We start from the raw sequence: 19,925 nt of genomic DNA, 5'->3' as shown, positions 1-19,925 counted from the left end.
GTCTATGCTGCCTAAAATGCTGCTAGAAGCTGCAAATTCTCCAAACTTTTCTCCCATCAAACATATCTTAGGGTGCATTCACACGGTGTAACGTGCCGCGTGATGTGGCACGTGTACGCCGCGGGACCCTTTGCGTGCCGTACACGCTCCCATTGACTTCAATGGGAGCGGGGATCGTATGCGCCGCGCTAGTTTGCGGCCATGCACTTATTCACGGTCGCAAACTAGCACGGCGCATACGATCCCCGCTCCCATTGAAGTCAATGGGAGCGTGTACGGCACGCAAAGGGTCCCGCGGCGTACACGTGCCACATCACGCGGCACATTACACCATGTGAATGCACCCTAAGACATCATTGGTCAGCAATTGTAAAGGGAGCTACCAACAGCCAACTTTGATGATTTGTGGGACCAAGTCCATAGAACCTGGTATAACAGGCCTCAGGTTACCATTATCTTCATAGATAGAATGCCACTTCTTTTCTGCACATAGTACTGATACTCATACTTATTCAAAACTGAATAAATAGAGATGTTTTTAATATTTCGGCAGAAAACCCAAGAATGGGTACCTACATATATATATATATACATATATATATATATATATATATATATATATATATATATATATATATATATATAGTATGCGACAGGAACCTGGAAGAAATATATACTCCTATCACTTTTCCCCTTTTTCTGTCACAACAGTCATGGCCGTAAGTGTTGGCCCCCATGAAATATTTCCAGAAGAGCAAGTATTTCCTCCAGAAAATATGAGAAACCTGGAGCAATGTGCAGAAGAAGAGTGATCCAAAATTCGAGTTGAGAGGTGTAAGGAGCTTGTTGATGATTATAGGAAGCGATTGATTTCAGTTGTTTTTTCCAAAAGGTGTGCAGCCAAATACGGAAATAAACATGTATATAACAAAGTATGTGCGATTGCAATAATTTTCTGGGATAAATATTTCATTTTCTGGAAACATTTCTGGGGCGCCAACACTTACGGCCATGACTGTATATATTTTAGCTATTAATCAGCCAGTAACATATAAATGGCACAATTACTCAGCTTATAAATGTCTGTCTGTTACAACGCACTGATGGAACAGCTAGTTATGTGATAAATATACCATTTAATTCCACTCAATAAAATGCAAAAAGCCCACAAAGCTATTTCCTTGATAAGTCAGCATTAGAAATATGAGACAGAATAATTGCTGGATTAATAGTTGGAAAAAGCTAATGGAAATGCGTTCTATGCTCAAAAACTATATGCTTTAGAGAACCTAGGTAATCAGTCACATTATCTGTGGTTGCAAGGCTGCCATTTATCCTCCGTGTCATGCATTATCTCTAAATCTGGGTACGGGGAAGGGTTTCTTGTTTAACTCATGCTGCTTCTATTCACAATTCTTCATCGAGTACCAGGTTTGGAGAGTAACAACAAAAAACCATAGTCAACTATGAGATATCAAGTCAAGTCTTAACCACAAAATGACAAGCAAACCTGCTCAGAAATATTGCATGATTAAACCCATCCTGCTCCATGCCGTATCATTATGTCGCATTTAGCATGTAGTTAATGCTCAGAGCTGTAATGGTAGGGCCTACAGTATTGCTTCCGACACTCAGCTGTAGTATGCAACCGAGGCCCAGGACTAGTAACTGGAGTCAGAAGTTACTCTAACTCTGCCAGATTAACCCAACGGATTAATAACATTCACAGCATCCAAGAGCAAGATTGGCGCCAACCCCAGGATCAAAGATCACATGGTCCGAGGGGTTACCTTGGCAGTCAAGGGGCCGAGCAAACCTATGCCCATCATACATAGTGAGCCTATGTGTGATGTGCTGGGGATCAGTGACCCCAGGTTCAAGTCCCTTTGTGGGACAGGTAAAAGGCCAGTAAATCCGTCCAACACATGGACCAAGTTTCATGGCTGAAGCTCGGTTATGTGAATGTGATCAATAAGTTGTACTGCCTATTGTTCACAAGGCAACTTAGGCATTTGATGTTTTGTATTAGTGATTTTTTATTATTATTATTGAGTTCTGAACCATAGGACACTTTTAGACAGCCGTAATTTGGAGATTTGTACCTGTATTATGGATGCAGCACCCATATTTCTTGTAGCTCATTAGAACCAGTATTAGGCTAAAGCCCCATGTTGCAGAAATACAGTCAGGAGTGTCTTGAAAAGGAATGGAAAATATAAAGAAAGCACTTAGATCAGTGGTTCTTAACCTTGTTTGAGGTACCGAACTCACCAGTTTCATATGCACATTCACTGAACCCTTCTTCAGTGATAAATCAAATATGATTTTTTTCCAAATTCAAGACATAGGTTTATGTTTTTTTACTGGTACACAAAATGAACCGTGCATAGGGCCTAGGGTTCGATCAAACCCTGGTTAAGAACCACTGACTTAGATGTTTCCCTTCTGTTAACTCCACTTCTGACTTCAAAACACTGCAACAAAAAATACATGTTTTCACAATGTGGGGCCTTAGACTTAGAGTGCTATTGAAGCCAATAATTTTCTAAGGGTGCATTCACACGGTTCAGTTAAAGCTGCATCAAGACTACATCAGAAACAAACTGCATGCAGTTTTGCTGTGGTTTTTGGTGCAGTTTCACTTGAGGCCCCATGTTGCAGAAATGCAGCTTTTTTGTTGCAGAATTTGCTGCTTTTTTCACTGTGTTTTCACTGTGTTTCACTGTGATGGGTGTTTCTGACAGTCAGTTAGGAACACCCTTCCTTGCAGTAGTGTCTATAGCGCTGCACTGTGAGAGCAGTGAGGAATGCCTCCCCTCCTGTTAGTACTCGTCTATAGACAAGTACTGGGGGGGGCATTCCTCACTGCTGAGCGTCATCGCTGGGCGGTAAGCAACTCCCCCTCTCACAGTACAGCACTATAGACACTGCTGTGAGGAAGGGCGTTCCTAACTGACTGTCAGAAACACCCATCACAGTGAAACACAGTGAAAAAAGCAGCAAATTCAGCCCTTCCGACAGTGAAGGTAGAGGCACCCATAGCTCTTCACCGGGGGCACAGAACGTGAAAGCCAAATTCAGCACACTATTGGCTTTCTAGCAGTGAAATTACGCCGCTAGAAAGCCAATAACAAACCTGGTGGAGGTGTTGGCCTTTTCCTGTCAACTGCTCCTTCACCGCAACCCAACCATTACCCCCTCGTTTGAAGTGTATTCTGTCACCTTCCAACCTCCAGCTAGCTGTCATATACCAACCACCACAAAACCCACCACCACCTTTATCAATCACTTCACCACCTGGCTCATGCACTTCCTCTCAACTGATACCCCTATAATCATCATGGATGATTTCAACATCCCCATTGACTCAACTGACCCTTCTTCATTCAAACTCCTATCTCTCACTACCTCCTTTGGTCTCTAACAGTAGTCTTCCTCTGACATTCACAAAGGTTGACATACATTTGATCTGATTTTCGCCAACTCATGGAATCTTGTGGTGTTCAATACCATAGTTACACCGATGACACCTATATATATATAGTTCTCTCCAGCCCAGACATTACACCTCTGCTGGTCAGAGTTCCATAGTATCAAGCAACCATAGCCTCCTTCCTCTCTTGCCGCTTTCTCAAACTCAACATGGAGAAAACAGAGTTCATCATCGTACCTCACCTCGCACGGCTCCTCTACCTGACCCATCTATCAAAGTTGGTGGTCCTACACTTATCCCAGTTCGTTGCCTGGGGGTAACCCTTGATTCTAACTTGTCCTTCAAACCTCACATCCAATCCCTCAAAATTCCTCGAATCCGCTTATTCCTCACCCCAGAAACTAAAAATGGTAATCCACACCTTCATAATCTCCCACTTAATGTAACATCTCTGCCTGTTCGGGTCTCTGCACCGCCCTCTGCTCGCGTGCTGCGGCGTAGGAGGCGGGTGCAGTTTGGTTCTTGGATTAAAGTTTTTGGTCGCACTGTGTGAACTGTGCTCTAGTTCTGTGATTGCACCACACCCGTCTTCTGCCCTTGTTGCCTCTGTCAATTAAGTGTTTAATTTTTTCTTGCCAGTGATTGACAGCCTGCCTTCCTGTCAACCCCATGGGCGGGTTCTTCCTCCCTATATAGCCTTGGCTCCCATTCACACTAGAGCTTGCTTTTGCCGTGTGCATACTTGCTCTTTACTGTCCCTGTTTTGATTACTCTATTATCCTTGACCTTTGGCTTTCCTCACTGACTTCCCTTTTGGACTCCGATTTGGTACTGCATCGCTCGACTGTTACTGACCCTTGGCTAAGTTGACCTCCCATTGTTGTTGTTCGTCTTGTCTGCATTTTGTGGGTCACATATTCAGGGAGGGACTGTCTTCGTGGTTGTCGCCTATTACCTAGGATAGGGTCTGGCAATAGGAAGGGAAAGTTGGGGGCTTCAGCTTAGGGATCACTGTCTCTTGTGCCCTGTCCCAGGGTTTAAACAGTTACTGGGAATTGCTGTCCTAGCAATTCCCTTACACTTAATTATTGTAATTTCCTTATCCATGGCCTTCCAACAAATGCTCTCTTCTCCTCAAGTTCACCCTATTCTCTGCTGCCCACTTAATCCACCCCCACCCCTGTCTTTTATCAGCCTCTCCCTTCTACAAATCTCTTCTCTGGATGCTATATGCCCAGCAAATAGAGTTTGAAATGTTAATGCTGATATACAAAGTCATCCACAACCTGTCCACTCCATACATCTACTACTCCGCTTTTCACACAACTGCTTCCAATACTTATCCTGTCTATCCCCCATACTCTGGAAGTCACTACCATGACATATAAGTATGTCTCCAACAATCACAAGCTTCAAGAAGGCCTTATAGACACACATCTTCAGGAAGACCTACAACCTCCAATAGTATTACTACTACCATACCACCATCTGAACAGCCTTTACCCACACCTACCACCTCCATCCCACTTCCCTCATAGATTGTAGGCTCCTGTGGCCAGGATCACACTGTTTTCTTGCTTGTCATGCCTCCTGGAGCTTATGATGTCAAGGAGTGAGGAAATTGTGAGGGAAATGTCAGTCACACCCAGGAGGCGGGATTATCAAGGGAACAATGTGACTAATCTAAAGTTACCCTGCCCCCCTCCATGCACCATGACTACTTATATATAACATTTTATGCTTTTAGACATGTATAACTTCACTTTACTGCGACAAAAACTTTACAAGGGACCATTTGTGTTGTCGGATTTTAAAAATGAACTTAAGATGGCCAAGCATGGCAAAAATGGTTCTACTAGGTAGATAAAAAGACAAGTTTTTCAAATCTGTTTAACTCAGGCTGTTAATGGATATCGTATGCAAGTTCCATCCCTAAATATTAATGAGATTGTTTCTTTTCAGGATCAGATTAAATATTGAGAGCTAAAAAGATTTCAGAGTTCTTCATGTCATGCAAACCTGCATAATACAGACTTAGCAATGTTTCTAGTGTACATATGGCAGTGATTCGCAACAGAGATACCACAGGGGAACGCCTGAAAAACATTTCCACTCCCAGGGATATTTGGTGTTGGGATGGGTAAATCATTCTACCGTTATTGTTCACTGCTGTGATGTGGCTCTGATATGTTTCCAGCTTCAGAAAACCTCTTTGAGCAGGCTGAAATGAGTCTGCAAATGTAAAACACATATCGTTGCTATGTTCTGAAATACCTAGATCCGCGCTCAAGGAATTCCAGGGTACCCTGGTTGGAAAAAATTCACTTATAGGCTAAGGTCCAACATAGCGAGCCGCAGCCACAAAGCGCTGAGGAAAAGACCATGGCAGAAACGCATCACGAAATTATACATATATGGAAAACACCAGCGTTTCTGTAGGTATAAGTGTATGTATTTGTATAGTGTATGTATAAGTGTCTGTATACCATGTTTCCCCAAAAGTAGGACACCTCCTGAAAGTAAGGCATGCGGGGTTTCTGTTAAATTGCCTAATATAAGGCATCCCCCAAAAATAAGGCATGCCTGGCAGTGGTGTGCGGGGTTTCGGGGGGTGGGGCTTAGCGGAGCTTTCGTGGGTGGGGCTTAGAGAGCTCCACTTCACTGACACAGCAGCCATACTCTGTGCTCCGTGTGCACAGCAAAGCCGGCTGCTGCCTCTGCTGTTGTAGGATGAGCTCTCCCAGCTCATCCCAGAGGCAGAAACAGCAGCTGCCATACAGAAGAGGCAGCAGCCGGCTTTCCTGTGCACACGGAGCACAGCACGGCTGCTGTGTCAGTGAAGTGAAGCTCGCTAAGCCCCGCCCACGAAAGCTCCGCTAAGCCCCGCCCATGAAGACTCGCTAAGCCCCGCCCACCACTTCCGGGACAAACAGCAGCACTAGCGCTGCTAGGAAGAAGGGAAAGGTAAGTATGATACCTTCCCCCCTCCCCTACACTACCTACAACCGGCTGTCTTGCTGACGCTCCACTAAGGAAGTGCCGGCATGACTGCCGGTTGTAATAAGATGCCCCCCGAAAATAAGACAGGTCCTTTATTTAGAGTGACAATTTAATATAAGACACGGTCTTATTTTCGGGGAAACACGGTAGCATATGTGTGCATGGGATTAGCCAGAATCCCATCCACTTACCAGGTACTGTGAAACACTGTGGCGTTTACACTATATGGGGTCCCCCAGCCATAAAATAACAAATTTACCCCAATATTTTTATTTATTTTTTTTGGTTAATCACCAGACCTTCAGAATCTATAAACAATGGGTGGGAAATTTAGAAAGAAAAATCCCTTAAAATTTTGTCACAAATTGCATCTACAAAATAAGGTTCATAAGGCGCATCAAATACTTTTTAAAAATGCTTTGCACGTCTAACTAGACAATATTACAATGTGTCTACAAGAAAGAGGGTGTTTAATTGACATTACAATATGTACCATATTTATTAATAACACACAATATATTGGAGTATAAACACCACAAGTATGGGATGTTCCTGGAAAATTGCATCAAATCTATTACACCGCATGTGCTATTTAGATAAATTGTGATCAATTTAGTAAATTTGTACACATAGATGCTATATTACGTCATGTTTCCATGTGTAAGCCAATTCGGGAACAGATGTAAAACATTTTAGAAACGAACATCCATAATAGAAAACTATTGTGTTTTGTATAAAGTTGTATTTTGCGCCTAATCTGCTATAAGAAGACATATTGGTTTGTTTCATTCACTTAATATACGGTAATACATTATAATAATAATACATTTTATTTATATAGCGCCAACATATTCCGTAGCACTGTACAATTTACATTCACTCCACTGCTCCAGTATATGTAAAACAACAGAAAGTGCTACAATAAGTTACTTTATCCCAGAAGATGGAAATGTAATAATTTGTATAAATAAACTCCTACTTGGGGAAAGTCTGCGGACGATTCTATGCACTGATATAGACAATGAGTACACATTTACACGACACAAACCATAGATCAGCAAACACAAGACATATGTCCTGACTGTTATACTGTATGCCAGTGCTTACCTATCTGCGCTGAGAGCTGTCAGTGTGAACACTGATACTCCCACTGAGGTAAGTTGAATGGAGGGGATAAGCTTACAGCACACTTCTCCAAGCATCCACTCCTCAAAGAAGAATCTGAAGGCGTCCACTGGAACACAGGTCACCAGAAGCAACAGGTCCCCAGCAGCCAAGCTGGAGATGAAAATATTCGGTACACTTCTCATAGCACTGTTGGTAATGAAAATCTTCACCAAAGTAATATTGCCCAGAAGTCCTACCATGATGATGATCAAATACAAGGAAGGAATGACACAACGGATTATGAAAAAAGCCATTTCCCTATTGTGGGGTAGAGATGTTTCTGGCAGTATGCTGGGCACTAGCTGGCTCCCATTACTATGAAGCAGGGTGCTGCTGTTGGAGAGCTGTCCAGTCATCATCTTGCTGACTGAGGATTGCTAGTAAAGCAAGCTCCTTCTTCTTCTTCTTCTTCTTCTTTTTGTGCAGGTACTGGTGAAGCAGGTAGGCAAGGACTCTTCAATCATACAGATGAGGCTTAGCTGTAAACTTGTATCCAGGCATTGATCACAAGATATTCTATATAATGCATTGCTCACTTCTCTAACTCTTCATACCTTTAGTTTCCTGCATGTGCTAAGCGAAATGAAAAAGCTGAAAACCTCACTAAAGAAGTGGCTTTTATGTAAAATGTCAATTCATCTTACAGCACAATATGTCTAAAGGGCTAAGACAAATGACTGGCTGCTATTCCTCTCTGCATCGTTCTTATAGTGTTCAGGCTCTGGGTCCTCTCTGAGGGGAGGGTCTGCTCCAATCTGCTACAGCAGACGACGGACAGCTTGAGGTGTGTGCACTGACTCTTCACAGCACAACAAGGAACACTTCACCATTTTTCACTTCACTTCTACCACAAGCTTCAGATTAATCATTGGGGACACCATGTCCTCAGGATGTCTACCTGTCTAGACATGAGCTAGGGAAACTTACATCAGACACTGGATTTTAGGTGAGCAACACTTCACAGGAGTGGTCCTAGTGGGGGCTGAACCTGAGACCCCTAGTGCATTATATACTAGTAGTCCTAAAAGCTGCTGCCTTGCTTCTAGATAAAAGCCCTAAAGCAACCTCTCAGACTATATAAATCTTTAGTCTTATAGTTCGTGAATAGCAGTTCCATCAGTATGGCATTCCTGGCTTTGTTGCTTGAATGCAATGACTCCAATACTAACTGAATAGGTATTGTATGATGCAGCCATACTCCTCGGTATTCACTATAAGAGAAAACCCATAAAAGTGCAGACAAACCTAATAAAACCTCCACCTTATTATAGTGCAAGAGACTGTATGTGGTCAGAAGTATGCTAAATATTTGTTTCTGAGAGTTAGAACAGAACAAAATATAATGGAAACATTTGTGTCTATTCTGTATTTTTGATTTGTACAAGTACTAATGCAAAATACTGACCAAATACTGACAATGTGAAAATGGTCTTATACTGCAATGGACACAGTCATAGCCACCAAGGTACTAAGTCAGCTAGTCACTGAGAGGCAATGGTGTGTGTAACATGAACAGCAGATGTTTGTAGAGGGAATGGAACTGACTTTATACAGCAGCAGTATTACACCTGTCACTGCAAGTAGCCATTCAGACGAAGGACATGTGGCTACTACTAGTCACTAGGCAATCATTGATAACTATAATATTGGAAAGAACCACCCATACAGTAGAACGGTTACTAGCCACAAGGTGAGTATTGTAAAGCTAAAGTATGTATATAACTGGAAGGAGGTGACTGTGCATCATTGCTGAAAGTGACAAATAATTGTGCTATTCAGCAGGCAACTACCCAGAAGCAATAGTATACGTCACAGGAAGGAGCGTCAATATATTCTATATGGCCACAGTACGTAGCACTGAGTACCTGTCTGCTAGACAGCGATGAAACTGACCTATCATGATGTTACTCATCATTCCTCATGCTCGCCAACACATACATCATTATTACTCTACAGACTGCACGGCATGTGTAAACCAGTTAACACCTAATATGTGGATGACAAGATATGAGAACCGCATATCATTTAAACATTTAAGACATGTCAGAGGTTAGTGACATTGATGCTGAAGGGGAAGCATAGACAGACTGCTCTAATGTAGAAAAAGAACTGGCATGCCTAAATAGCAATGAGACTCATAAATGGCATACAACATGTTCACAGAGTTAATAGAAATCATTGCTACGGCTAAGGATCTATTATCCTGGGACATGACTTTCTGTGACGATGACAGTATCTTACCAATGATCCTATCATTAGTATTAAACACAAGAAAATGACTAGTAGATTGAAAAAGCTAATGTGGGAACGTCATCTTAGACCTTCATAGCATATGGATATGTCAGAAATGTGTGAGAGCAGATTGTCTGACTCTGGTACCCATAAATATCCTCAAAACTGGAGCCTTGACTGGTGCCATGGCCATATATGCACAAATCTCTACATTTACTGCTGTGGAAGCAACGCAGCTGATTTCAGAACTCACAGGAGTGAATAAAGAACCATGGCACCAGTCAGGACAGGGTGGGGAGGTGATGCCCACTTCTGGACTTGGGTGCGGGTCCTAAAGGAGTGACCCATATCTATCAGTCATTCATGGCATACCCCGTGCATACAGTTTTTCATAAATCTCTAAGATATGAATGCTTTATTTTTAGCAAGAGCAACTTTCTGTCAATCACTTTATGATGAAAAGGAATACTTTCTTATATACTTTGTGTTTCTATTCCTTACCATTAGAAAGATGTAATTTTATGTTGGCACATTCTAACAATGGCTCATACAGCTGGAGGACTGGTTACAATGTATCACTGTAGGTAAAAGATGCCACTCTGTGATAGAGGATATACATCAATATATTAAACTCATAGGGGTTAGTTATATTGATACATATTAACAAGCTTTTCAGGGCTTGGTCAGGCTCTGAAAGAAAACAATGAATACATGTAGATAGTGACAGCAAACAGACATCTTGAACATAGAAAATAATACCATGCTATACGTGTTCCACATCATTTTATGATGCCTTAAATAAAGTGGTATTACAGCTTCTGCAGAAAAGTTTTGTTCGTGAAAAGTTTTCCATTTTGCTAACATATTATTTTTCCACATATATGTTTACATATACACTCACCGGCCACTTTATTAGGTACACCATGCTAGTAATGGGTTGGACCCCCTTTTGCCTTCAGAACTGCCTCAATTCTTCGTGGCATAGATTCAACAAAGTGCTGGAAGCATTCCTCAGAGATTTTGGTCCATATTGACATGATGGCATCACACAGTTGCCGCAGATTTTTCGGCTGCACATCCATCATGCGAATCTCCCGTTCCACCACATCCCAAAGATGCTCTATTGGATTGAGATCTGGTGACTGTTGAGGCCATTGGAGTACAGTGAACTCATTGTCATGTTCAAGAAACCAGTCTGAGATGATTCCAGCTTTATGACATGGTGCATTATCCTGCTGAAAGTAGCTATCAGATGTTGGGTACATTGTGGTCATAAAGGGATGGACATGGTCAGCAACAATACTCAGGTAGGCTTTGGCGTTGCAAGGATGCTCAATTGGTACCAAGGGGCCCAAAGAGTGCCAAGAAAATATTCCCCACACCATGACACCACCACCACCAGCCTGAACCGTTGATACAAGGCAGGATGGATCCATGCTTTCATTTTGTTGACGCCAAATTCTGACCCTACCATACGAGTGTCGCAGCAGAAATCGAGACTCATCAGACCAGGCAACGTTTTTCCAATCTTCAATTGTCTAATTTCGATGAGCTTGTGCAAATTGTAGCCTCAGTTTCCTGTTCTTAGCTGAAAGGAGTGGCACCCGGTGTGGTCTTCTGCTGCTGTAGCCCATCTGCCTCAAAGTTCGCCGTACTGTGCGTTCAGAGATGCTCTTCTGGCTACCTTGGTTGTAACGGGTGGCTATTTGAGTCACTGTTGCCTTTCTATCAGCTCGAACCAGTCTGGCCATTCTCCTCAGACCTCTGGCATCAACAACGCATTTCCGCCCACAGAACTGCCGCTCACTGGATGTTTTTTCTTTTTCGGACCATTCTCTGTAAACCCTAGAGATGGTTGTGCGTGAAAATCCCAGTAGATCAGCAGTTTCTGAAATACTCAGACCAACCCTTCTGGCACCAACAACCATGCCACGTTCAATGGCACTCAAATCACCTTTCTTCCCCATACTGATGCTCGGTTTGAACTGCAGGAGATTGTCTTGACCATGTCTACATGCCTAAATGCACTGAGTTGCCGCCATGTGATTGGCTGATTAGAAATTAAGTGTTAACGAGCAGTTGGACAGGTGTACCTAATAAAGTGGCCGGTGAGTGTATATGTTTTTAAGATCTTTGTTTGTTGTCATGAAATGGAAATTTCCTTCCAGAGGCTGACATACATGATCATTACACAAGTGCATTATGTATAATATATTCTCAGCCAAAAGTGCACAAAAGTGAGACGGACACAAATGTTGATTTTCACAATGTTTGCTGCTTCAATGTATTTAGATCTTTTACTCAGATGTTTCTATGGTATACTAAAGTACAATTAGAAGCATTTCATAAAGTTATATACTTTTACTCACCGATACATCAAGTTTAGGCAAATACTCAATATTTACATTATTGACCCTTATTCTTCAACACTTAAAGGGGTTTTTCCAGGCAGAAAATCTTTTTTTTTTTTTTTTTTTTTTTTTTTTTTTTTAAAGCAAGGTCTGTTAGTGCTACTGATGGGTTAATAAATACACCAGTATACATTTAGCAGGGTTTGGAGTGATTTTCAGTTGTCTCTGGTTGCTGCTGCATCTTCTGTTTTTGTTTACATGCTGTTTGCAGCTTCCTGTGTAGCTTCTACACTAACTCCCTCTCACTCAGCCCCCTCCCCTCTCACTTCGTTACAAAACCCTCTGTCTCGCTAGCCTAGGCCATCCCACCCTGCCTGTCTCAATAGGCTTAGCCCCTCCCACTCTCACCGACTAGTGATCCCACCCATTACTATCCCCTCTCTCCCTCCCTGCCTTACTAAGACTAGCGATCCCGCCTATTACTATCCCCTCCCACTCTCCCTAGCTCAGCTATTTTGCCCACAACTAGAAGACAGGAAGAGGGTGGAGGACCCATTCCTCAGTCACAGGAAAGCTTGGTAAGAATTGATGGAGATAGGGAAGAATAATGGTGATGTTCCGTTGCAGGAGTCATGAAATGGAACGTCACCAGATAATCAGAAAGTGTCCCTGGGTAAATATTGATTTTTTTAATTGATGTAAATTATAGGTTAGGTGGGGGAAGGGAGTTTAGTTTAGGGGTTAATTATCAGTTTATCCTAGACAACCCCTTTAAGCATTTTGCCATGGCATGCTGGATATCAGCTTGTGGGTCACATCTTCTTGGGGTTTATCCTATTTTCTCTATTCTTGTTTATCCACCTACTTTTTGAGGATTGGGGAGTTTTCCTGGCCATGGACCTAAATTTCCAATGTTTGTTCACTGAGCCACATAGTTTTCACTGTTGCCTTTTGACATGGTGCTGTACAGTTGCCAGAGTTTTGCAACAAGCTGTGTACTTGTATTAACAATACATGGACGGGACATATTTTTATTCTCTAAAAGTAATAAAGGCCCAAAATGAATTGTAGCAAATAGAGATCACGGAAAACCATGATGAATCGATACAAAAAGAATAAAGGCATCTTCTGGCAAAATAGAAGTAATCTCCATCCACAGGACCAAGAGACCAGAGGTCCTGTGTGCTCTGTAATAACAGATCAGTTGTTCAAGCAGACAGCAACTGAGGGCTTGACTAACAGTCTCATAGAATAGAAGGGAGCAGCCGCACACACGTGCGACCTATTGGTAAATCCATACAGAGGAGATGGGACCTTTGTTCTTGTAATGTTTCTGGTTCCAGTAGTCAGCTCTCCAGAAATCAGAGTTATTACAGAACACCTATGTGACATGAATTTTTTAAAAAAATCCCGCTAGTGGAAAAAAATCTAGCTGAACCCATTGAAGTCAATGGGAGGCTTTTTTCAGTGCTGAAAATTCAGCGCCAAATAAAGCGTCATATAAAAAAAAAAAATACTGTAGCTGGTAAGTCAGTAAATAAATCAGGTGATACAGTTTGCTGTAACACTGTGTTGCGGTAGAATATAGCCTTCAGCACATATGCACTACTGAACATGAAGACAGCTGTCTGACCACATCCAATGTCCTTCAAAACAATTGCAATGGAATGCAACTGATCCCAACACACCAAATGCCATTAATGCGAAACATCGAAGAATTAACACATGCATTCAAATGAGGCAGAATGGAAGATCTGTCTACAAACATTATCATACAAAGATGCAAAACGTACAAGCTAAAGCGCATATATTATTACACAGTCACGTGTGAAGGGATAATCGAAGATGTATAAACATGTCCTCAGTCATAGCATATGTGCACTGCGCAGTATAAAGTTACATTTAGCATATAATGTTAATCTTCCCCTGGCTCGTGTATGACTACCTTTCCAGCTGTTCCACTCTCAGGCAGTCTTATACTGGGTCATAATGCTGCATTACATTATTATTACCAAACCAACTGCATCTAATCGAACATAATGGAATTCATTTAAACGTTCCATGCAAATTATTTAGTGCGACCCATATTTTAAGCAATAACATCCAGGTACTATGCTAAACACAATGACGTTACATTTAATCTTTGTGACTTTAGTTTGCAATTAAATTTCTTTTTCGAGACTGGGTTGTGTTTTGTACATTGGGGACTTTTATCAGTACTGAGCAGATGTCTGAAGCGAATGTGAGCAAAAGAAACAACCCAACTGTAATGAGTGGCTTACACTTACATCCTGGAGACATCTCGCTACTCCTCATGTACAGAAGCGAGGGAGCTGTCCAGTGCTGAATTCACAATGAGCAACCTGTCTCTCATAAAAACAAGATGTATGAGGCACGGATTCTCTTTACGCTCTAGGATTTTATCACGCTGCTTTGTTTGTGTATAATCATACCTGTAATGTGGTTGATTTACTTGCAGCCCTATGCAATGCCAGACATCTTGATAATATGTCATTAAATTGACACACCATGCAAAACGATGTGACTATATTTCTGCATAATACAAAATGTGTCTATTTCAATAACTATGAACTGTATTCATGTTAACAGTTCAGCAATCTGCCCCAGTTTTAGGTTGCGAGAGACGACTAGGAGATTAGTTTAATCGCATATTACTGAATTGTAAGCAACAAAAGAACTGGAATCTAGAAGCAAAGATGTAATTTATAGATTTCAGGTTAAGCTAGATATCCCCAACAGGCATCTCGAGAACAAAGGGATATTTAAATTATTTCACACTGACTATGCCTCAAGAAAAGGCTGGCAACTTTGATTTCTTGAAACGGAACTGGAATTAATTTGTGGTGGCACTTTATAGAGTAAGGTACCTGTTCTGACAGTGTTGCTTACATCTAAAGGATAGAGAATTGCAATGGTTCATCTGCTAGGACGTACTTTGGCAGAAGAGCACCACCTAAGTGTTACTTGTAAAATGACACACAGCCGCAGCAACCTTCTGTATGCAAGTACTGTATGCCTTTTAGGCCACCTAGTGGCTGATAGTGAGGATTTTACAAATTGTATGCATTATTAGCATGTGATAAGGTAAGACTCCCCACAGAAATTCTGCCATAAAGTAGCAGACCATGTAAAGTAGATTGAGGTAGATTGATAGTACATAAAAGTTGCCAACGATCCGCTGACTCCACAATTGCAGATTCTAAACCATTTTTAGCATTCTCTGCTTTTCATGGCAGAACATATGCATGCAAGCCTTATATCAACCAAGCAGAATGCCAAAGATCAGATGTAGTGGTGTGAAGAGCGCCATCACTGGACTCTGGAAATGATGTCTGAAATTCAGAAAACTCAGAAAATGTGTTTTCCGGAGTTATGAATCATACTTCACTATCTGGCAGTCTGATGGACAAGTCTAAGTTTGCTGAATGTCAGGAGAACGTTACTTGTCTGACTGTATTGTGCCTTCTGTAAGCTTTGATGGAGAAGGAATAATGCTATGGGATTGTTGTTCAGTAGTTGTTGAAGATCCAAGACATTTTGCAAAATTGTATGCAACTTCCAACTTTTCGAGAACAGGTGGGTTAAGTGTATTAAAGCTTGGTTGGGTGAGTTCGTGTAGTGCAACTTCAGTGACCTGCACAGAGCCTTGACCTTAACCCTATTGTGAGATAAACTAGGTGTTAGGATTGGGTCTCGCAGGTTGTTCTCCCAGCGCACAGCGCCACCTGCGGGTCAGTCTAAGTCCAGCTTTCACCCTACTGAGCATGCTCAGACTTTTGGAGCTGCTCACAAGCTAAGTGTCATTTCTCCCCTACTGAGCATGAGCGGTGACGTCATGACCACCGCCCCTATTGGGCGGGGTCTTCCCTTTAAATAGTGTGAGCCGCCGCCCGCCGGGTGCTCACACTTTGTCTAAATATTGACTAAAAGTCCACGGAAGTTGGGTTATGACAGTAGTACAGGGATAGACTCCAACATTGCAGGCAGGTAGTCAGATTAGGCCTCTGTGTGGGGTTCCTCTGCTTTGTTCTGGGTGCTGTTAGTTAGGACTTGTAAATCCTGAACTGTCAGCTCTGCATCAGGGCTACAAGCAGTTGAGACTGTTCCAGCCTGTGGAGCTCCAGCAGGTTTGGACTCTGAGATAGACTGCCAAACTTCCATGGTGACTCCTAGCTGTTGCAGGAGTATGTGTGTTTACTGACCTGGGGTGAGTTAACCCTTGGCAGCCTTGTTTGTTTCAATAGTACTGGTGCACCTGGCCAGTGAGGTTAACTAGCAGGGTTTAGTTGCACCCTGTTCACATTGAGTACCGCACCACACCACTGCCCGTGTTTATTGCACTCTTTTCACATTGAGTACCACGCCACACCTTGGCCAGTGTTTGTTGCACCCTGTTCACATTGAGTTCAGACATACTGCCGCCCACTGCGCCTGTGGACCTCGCTGCAGTGTTCTGAAGACTAAAGGTTCTGTCGTTTAAAAGATATTATTTATAATGGACCTCATTGTAGTGTTCTACAGACTAGAGGTTCTGTCATTTAAAAAATATTATTTATATATATATATATACACAGAACCGTAACAACGGGTCATGAAGGAGTTGTGCAAAATGCTGAAAATGCAGCACATACAGACCTCGGTTTATCATCCACAAACCGATGGTCTTGTTGAACGCTTTAATAAAACACTAAAAGGGATGCTCAAGAAAGTTGTTGGTAAAGACTGGGACTGTCTGTTGCCATATCTGTTGTTTGCCAAACGGGAGGTCCCACAGTCTTCTTCTGGATTTTCACCCTTTGAGCTGGTTTATGGATGTCAGCTTAGAGGCCTGCTTGACATTGCAAAAGAGACCTGGGAACAGGAAAACACTCCGTACAGAAGTGTGATCGAGCATATTGCCCGTATGCAGGATAGAATGGCAGCAGTCTTGCCCCTGGTCCGAGAAAAACTGGAGAGAGCTCAAAGTAGGGTCTATAATCGATCTGCTAAGTTGCGCACTTTTAAACCAGGGGATCGAGTACTAGTGCTGGTACCAGCAGTGGAAAGCAAGTTCCTGGCAAAGTGGCAAGGGCCCTATGAAGTAGTATCCCGAGTCGGAGAGGTGAACTACAAAGTGTTTCAACCAGGGAGATGCAAGACTGAACAGATATAAGACGTCAACCTGTTAAAGCCTTGGATTGAATGTGAAGCACTCGGGGCAGTGAATGTTCCAGCTGTGATAGGTGCTGAGGCACATGTTGAGAGGAGAAACCCACTGTCTAGTCCGGAGACAGAAGTACAAATCTCTGAAGCCCTCACACAAAGGCAAAAGCAGGAGGCACGAGAGTTGGTCCAGCGTAATACTGACGTGTTCTCAGCGGTACCGGGGCACACATCTGATCCAGCATGACATTGTCACTGAGCCACATGTCCGGGTGCGTTTAAAGCCATATTGTGTCCCAGAAGCACACCAGGAAGTGATTAATGAGGAACTGCACAAGATGCTGGAACTGGGTGTCATCGAGGAGTCAAAGAGTGAGTGGGCAAGCCCTATTGCGTTGGTCCCTAAACCGGATGGGACTCTCCGATTTTGCAATGACTTTCGACGCCTAAATGAGGTATCGAAGTTTGATGCATATCCAATGCCACACGTGGATGAATTGATTGAGAAGTTGGGACGGGCTCGCCATGTGTCAACCATTGACCTGACAAAAGGATATTGGCAAATACCCTTGACAGCCAAGGAGAAGATGGCTTTTGTTATCCCAGAAGGCTTATTCCAGTACCAATACATGCCGTTCAAGTTGCACGGAGCCCCAGCAACTTTCCAGCGTTTAATGGACATTATCCTAAAACCCCACGTGAAATATGCGTCTGCTTATCTGGATGACATTGTGATTTTTAGTGAGGATTGGGAGAGTCACCTCGCAAAGTTACAAGCCATCCTGGACTCTCTCAGAGCCGCAGGACTAACAGCGAACCCAAAGAAATGTGCCATTAGGCTTGAAGAAGCCCGTTACCTGGGTTACGTGATTGGCAGGGGTGTGATAAAGCCACAACTCAATAAGGTGGAGGCAATCCAGAAGTGGCCCCAGCCTATCACCAAGAAACAGGTGAGAGCCTTTCTCGGACTCGTGATACTACCGACGGTTTATTCCGAATTTTGCCAGCATTGCTGCCCCACTGACAGACCTGGTAAGGGGAAGTAAATCTGGTTCTGTTGTCTGGACCGCTGAAGCTGAAAGGGCCTTCCAGGAACTAAAGGTTGCCCTATGTTCTCAGTCCGTACTGATCACTCCAGACTTCAAAAAAGAATTGTCCAAACAGACGCCTCGGAGGTAGGACTGGGGGCAGTATTGTCACAAGAAGTCCACGGAGAAGAACATCCGGTGATCTATTTAAGTAGAAAACTGATGCCCGCTGAGAAGAACTATAGTATCATTGAGCGAGAGTGCCTGGCAACCAAGTGGGCTCTTGAAGCCCTAAGGTACCATCTCCTGGGACGATACTTCAAATTAGTTACGGACCATTCCCCTCTAACTTGGATGGGTCACAATAAAGAAAGAAATGCCAGAGTCACTCGCTGGTTTTTGACTGTAGAAGAGTACAGGTTCACGATTGAGCACAGAGCCGGCCGACTCCAGGGAAATGCAGATGCATTAACCCAAACATATTGTGGCAGTGCAGAGGTAGCTGCTGTTGTCTGACCCCACAGGCTTGAACAAAGGGGGGGTATGTGAAGTGGAGAGAGGTATAGTGTGGGAGAACCGCTATTTTTCCCCAAGACTGTTGTAGTAGCTTTTAGGTCCCGGACTGGAGTATGGGTTCGGGCCAGACCTGCAAGGCAATCCACTCCAGGCTTGGAAACAGATCAGCAGGGCTTTGTAAGTAGCACAGGTGTGCTGTTTAGTTGGAGAGAGACTGAAATACTGACACAGTCAACCAGTCTGTGAGAAAGCTCTGCCAAAGAGGACACTGCTAAGGAGCTGGGTATGTGCACCACTTGTTGATCTGGAAAACGTTGTTTATTGGGAGGCCAACGGTAGGCTGACCCCCTAGTTAGTGAGGGAACACCTTGTGTAGTTAGCTGCCGGAGGGGCGTAGGGTTTTATTTTCTTTTGGTTGTTTTTGATATGCTGAGCAGCACAATTTGTACATTTAAACTTGTCTGCTGCAATAAAGGCTGATTTGAAGAGGAAACCAGAGCATTTGAATCCCCCGTACATCACAACTGTTAAATAAATTTTTATAAAACATACTAAAAAATCCCCCTTTTCCACATAAAAATGCTTTACTATGTAATAAAAGGAAAATATAAATTAGGCATAAAAAAATCCAAGAACTCAATCAGCTATGTAGACAGAGAAATAAAAAATGTTACACCATTACATGGTGTGTTGGGATCAGTTACACCAGGGGGGCATGACACTTTGGAGGTTGAGGGACACAAAATTGTGGAGGAAACCTGGGGGGAAACACAGAACTGTGGAGGCAACCTGCGGGGACACTTGAAACTGTGGTGGCAAGCTGATGGGGTTATGTCAGTGTGGAGGGACATGATACTGTGAGGGCAACCTACGGTAAGGACATGATACTGGGGAAAATGACACTATGGGTACAACCTGGGGAGGTGGGAGTACTTGATACTATGTGGGCAACTTGGGATGAGGACATGCTACTGTGGGGACAACTTGAAGAAGGCATGTCGGTGTGGGGGCACATGATACTGTGGGGGCAACCTG

At 43.0% G+C, this 19,925-nt stretch overlaps 1 protein-coding gene across 1 annotated transcript in view; it reads right to left on the bottom strand.

Moving 5' to 3' along the window:
* The window catches only part of NMBR (neuromedin B receptor), a 281,982-nt gene extending 274,023 nt beyond the window's left edge, over nt 1-7,959 (bottom strand). The window contains exon 1 of the mRNA XM_075267889.1: nt 7,541-7,959. Within this exon, the coding sequence (XP_075123990.1) occupies nt 7,541-7,959 (419 nt within the window). The remainder of the gene's footprint in view (nt 1-7,540) is intronic.
* Between the last annotated feature and the right edge of the window lie 11,966 nt (nt 7,960-19,925).

This window comes from Leptodactylus fuscus, chromosome 3 (assembly GCF_031893055.1).
Source record: "Leptodactylus fuscus isolate aLepFus1 chromosome 3, aLepFus1.hap2, whole genome shotgun sequence".
Taxonomy (NCBI): Eukaryota; Metazoa; Chordata; class Amphibia; order Anura; family Leptodactylidae; genus Leptodactylus; species Leptodactylus fuscus.
The sequence above is the reverse complement of the archived record's forward strand: the minus strand, read 5'-3'. Positions and strand labels throughout refer to the sequence as shown.